At 38.2% G+C, this 4,140-nt stretch overlaps 1 protein-coding gene across 1 annotated transcript; it reads right to left on the minus strand.

Moving 5' to 3' along the window:
• Positions 1–3,269: 3,269 nt before the first annotated feature.
• TCEAL7 (transcription elongation factor A like 7) lies at positions 3,270–3,932 on the minus strand. Its single transcript, XM_032620987.1, has 2 exons — positions 3,918–3,932; positions 3,270–3,597 (listed from the first exon to the last, which is right to left on the minus strand). Exon 2 carries the CDS (start codon positions 3,581–3,583, stop codon positions 3,281–3,283), a length of 303 nt encoding a protein of 100 aa, XP_032476878.1. The 5' UTR covers positions 3,584–3,597; positions 3,918–3,932; the 3' UTR covers positions 3,270–3,280.
• Positions 3,933–4,140: the final 208 nt, after the last annotated feature.

Here is a 4,140-nt window from a genome sequence, read left to right on the forward strand (position 1 = left end):
GATGAACTAGGTAATTCATTATTTGTGACAATAGCAACATAAAGATATATAATGTCTTTATTTAACAATTATTCCTGGAGAGGCTTCAATATAAGAATCTCATTCTTTTTAACTACCATGTAGTTTTCTTGGTATAGCTAGACCACAGTTTATTTGACCTTTCCCTTTTGATGACTTAGGCTATTTCCAATATTTTGGCTCTTACAATGTCACAATAAACATCCATCTAGGCATTCTGTGCACATGTGTACATATATCTCTATTGTAATACAAAGCAGTGGAATTCTGGTTAATATGGTATATGCATATTTTTTGGGTTTGTTTATGTTTTTCCTTTCCCTTTGTAAAAGCTATTGAGGTATTAGAGATATTTTCCTGTTATCTGTTATGATATTGCAAATATTTTTTTCCCAGGCTATTTCTTGTTTTGGGATATTTAATATTTTTTTCCTTTACAACTTCTGGATTTTCTTTCATGTTTAAGAAGATAATCACATTACAAGACGATATAGTTTTTCTCTTAATTTTCATTGCAATATTTTATTTCTGTTTTACACATTTTCATCTTTAATCCACCTGGGATATATTTTTGTGTATGTGGCTAGTAGGAATCTATGTTCATTTTCTTCTGATTGGATAGTCCATGTACTTGATTCTTAGGTTAAAAAACCTCCTTGAAAATGTGTAAAACCTTTAAATAAAAATGCTTATAGCTAAATATTTGCTCACTGCTGTGATTATTTCCTTAGGACAAAGTTCAAGCAGTAGAATTCGGGAGTCATGGAGTATGCAGAGTATAAAGCTTTTGGTATTTATTGTGAATAGAAGCAAAAAAAAATGAATATAGCAATTTACTCTTTCATTGAGTATGAAAATGCCTACATCCTCAATAAAACTGAGTATTGTAAGTAAACATTTGTCTATTTGATAGGTAGATAACAACTTGTTTTATTTTATTCATTTTTCATTTGTCTTTTTGCCTTCTACTAAGGTTGAATAATGCTTATTCTCCACATAGATTTACTTGATGAGTACCCTCAATTTTCAGGCTATGGTACCAACCATTTTGACTTTCAGGGGCCCTTAATTACGAATTGTAAACAATTAGGCTCTTTGGTTATAAGAAGACTCCTTCTGCACTGATCAGCTGAAACAGGGTCTATAATGAGGATTTTTGAAGCAGTTTTGAAGACCATAATTTCATGGGAACCCCAAAATGAAGATTCCAAGGCCATATGCACAGAAATTCTGACTTTGTAAGAGTATGTGTGTGTATGGGGAGCTATTTGTCATAAATTTGTATTTGTAATAAGCACTCTAGAAGATTATAATGTCAGGAGCTGACTTTTTGAGAGACATCAATTAATTATACAAGGTTATATATAATAGTTTTATAGACTGAATTTAGGGAATAATCCCTTTCTTATTGGGTTCTTTTTGAAAATGTAAGTTACAGTTTCTAGAGAAATAGATTATTTCCAATTTTATGCAATCAGAAGTAAAACTGGGCCAAGAACACTAGAATTCTAATTAAGTAAACATTTATTAAGTACCCACTATGCGTAAGTCACAGCAGTAATCAATAGAAATATAATGAAATGATAAAATATAATGAAATATTATAGTCTACTTTCAAATGGAAAATGCAAAAAGTCCAGTTAAGAAATAATGCTTAAGTATACATATATACATATACATAAAACGATATATGTACATATATACACTAAAAGGTATAAATACATATATTTCTATATATGTGTATATGTTTAAATATATAATATGTGTTATACATATATGAGTCTTACAAAGAATTCTTACATATGTTTCAAGATTGGAAGGGATGGAGAGAAGGGGATTGTTTCCCTAGATCTATTTCCTGCATTACTTTGTGCAATTTACACATGTCTCCTGAGAGTCTTCTGAACCAGTAGGGCAGGCCTGACAGAAGCCTTCAGGGAGGAATCATCCCACAAGAACAAAAAGACAAAACCTCAGTTCTTAGACTCCGAGCAGCAACTCTGACTATAGCGTGACATCATTTGCTCAAATTTGAACCCTGGTCCAACCCCCAAAATGGACTCATCATGTCTGACTCCTATGGAGGAAGTGTCCTGTGGCTGAAAATGGAAGGGGCTGTTTTACTAAAAACTGCTAAACACTGTGGCACAAGCAATCCTGGCACAGTCCCCACCTCTGTTAAGCATCACTATAAAGCAGAGAGAAGCTTTAGAAGACAGAGTGAGGATTCAACGCACTGGGGACTCCAGGAAACTCAACGGGGCTTTGGCACTCAAGGACTCCACTGCACCACCAGCAGCAGGGCCAGCAAAGAGCAAAGGGCCTAGCAGAAAAGGCAGCAGTGCCCAGCAGGCCTGGCAGGACCCAGGGGAGCCAGGGGTGGGGTTCAACAGCAGAAGCCTGGCATGGAAGTCCCCACCTCCCTGCCTATTGGACTTGTTCCTGAGCGCTGGTTGAGTCATGCCAGGACCCTCCCTCCCTCAAAACTGATGTTCTGTAGTGGGTTGGGGTTCTGTATGCATAGGTGGGAACAAGAGCCCACCAAGCACAGCTCAGTCACCTCATTTCTTCCCCACAGCAGCCCTGTGAGGCAAATGTTTTCCCATGAAAAGACTGAGTCTTAAGCAAGTGTATCTACACTAATTGCCAGTTTTATTTCTCTGGCTAAGAGATCCAGAGATAATTTGAAGTTTACATTTCTTTCTTATAGTTCTGTTATTAAGAATTTATTAAGTGTTTCATTGCCCTTCAAAGGTGATTGACAAGTTCTTTTATTGTGTCTGTTTATTTTAGTTTTTTCGTGACACAAGTAATACACACATATACACACATTTATATTATTCATTATTTTGGAAAATGAGAAGATGCAGATAGGCAAAAAATAAAATAAAATACAGATCACAGAGATTCACTGTTAACCTTTTGGTGTATAATAATTCAGACTTTTTTTGCATTATGACATGTATAAATGTACCTATAAAATATATATAGATAGACATATCTATATATATCCTTTTGCAACATATTATTTTCACTTTACAATATACAATGAGCATCTTCCCATGCAAATGAACGAAACAACCCTATTAAATGAGTGAGGTTGGGTTAAAGGATGAAATGGTAACGAGTCATATGTAAATCAAAGGAACACCGAAGGATTGGAATAAAATAGTAGCAAATATTTAGCAAGAAAACGCAGACAAAGGGAACCAATGTTGCAGTATTAATAACAGAAAATAGTTGAATTCAGGGGAGAAATGCATTAAATGGGATAAGGACGGTCCCGAGAATGCCTATGGTTAGAATGCAGAGCCCTAAATTTCTTTCTCAGACCCCTTATCTCTTCCAAACACCTTTCCATCTCGTCTCCCTCTCTTGTCTTTTCTTCATCCTTAAAATGCCTATAGTCTATGTCCTCTTTAAATTCCTCGAGAGACTGAAGCAACCTTTGCCTAAAATTCCCTTCTGTTTGCTGGCGTTCGAATTCTCCATAGGGGCGTTCTTCCTCCCTCTTTGGCACGCTGCACTTGGGCTTTCCTTCATTTTCTTTGCAGGATTTTTGCATGCTGTTGCGGTTTCCTGCTTAAGTCCAGGGAGAAAATGTAGAGTAAGATTGCTTCATTTCTTTTCATTCAAGATTGTCAGTTTCTCTCTGAAGCTAGATAGTCGCCTAATCTCCCACCCCTGCTTCACTGGTCCAGCCCTCCGAAGTTCGAGATGCACCCCCTCCCTCCCCTACCCCTTCTCCGCCTCCTTTCCCCTCCCTCAGCAGCCCACCATTTCTCCAGCAGACGAGGCTAATGGCCTCTCTGATGGGCGGCAGGAGGGGAGCGAGACAGGGAGTTGAGCTGTGGGGCCGCTACAAATTATACCCAGCTCTTGCCCTTCCCAACTCTCACCCTCAGAGACCCCCGTCTGAGTGCTCCCCTCCCTGAGACGATTCGGGATAGTTTCCTCCTCTTTTACTTGCCTGGAGATGTCTGTGAACACAGACCCTCAGACCTGCAGACAGAAAGGAAGGGGCGGGAAGGAGGGAGTTCTCTGTGGATCGACCAGCGCCAGAGACAAGACACACGTTATTGTCTTGAATCTAGGATCCTCATCACCGTGTCGCCCCAAATT

Source organism: Phocoena sinus, chromosome X (genome assembly GCF_008692025.1).
Source record: "Phocoena sinus isolate mPhoSin1 chromosome X, mPhoSin1.pri, whole genome shotgun sequence".
Taxonomy (NCBI): domain Eukaryota; kingdom Metazoa; phylum Chordata; class Mammalia; order Artiodactyla; family Phocoenidae; genus Phocoena; species Phocoena sinus.

Coding starts and splice junctions, on each gene's coding strand:
- TCEAL7 (XM_032620987.1), bottom strand. CDS start 3,583: ATGCAAAAATCCTGCAAAGAAAATGAAGGAAAGCCCAAGTGCAGCGTG.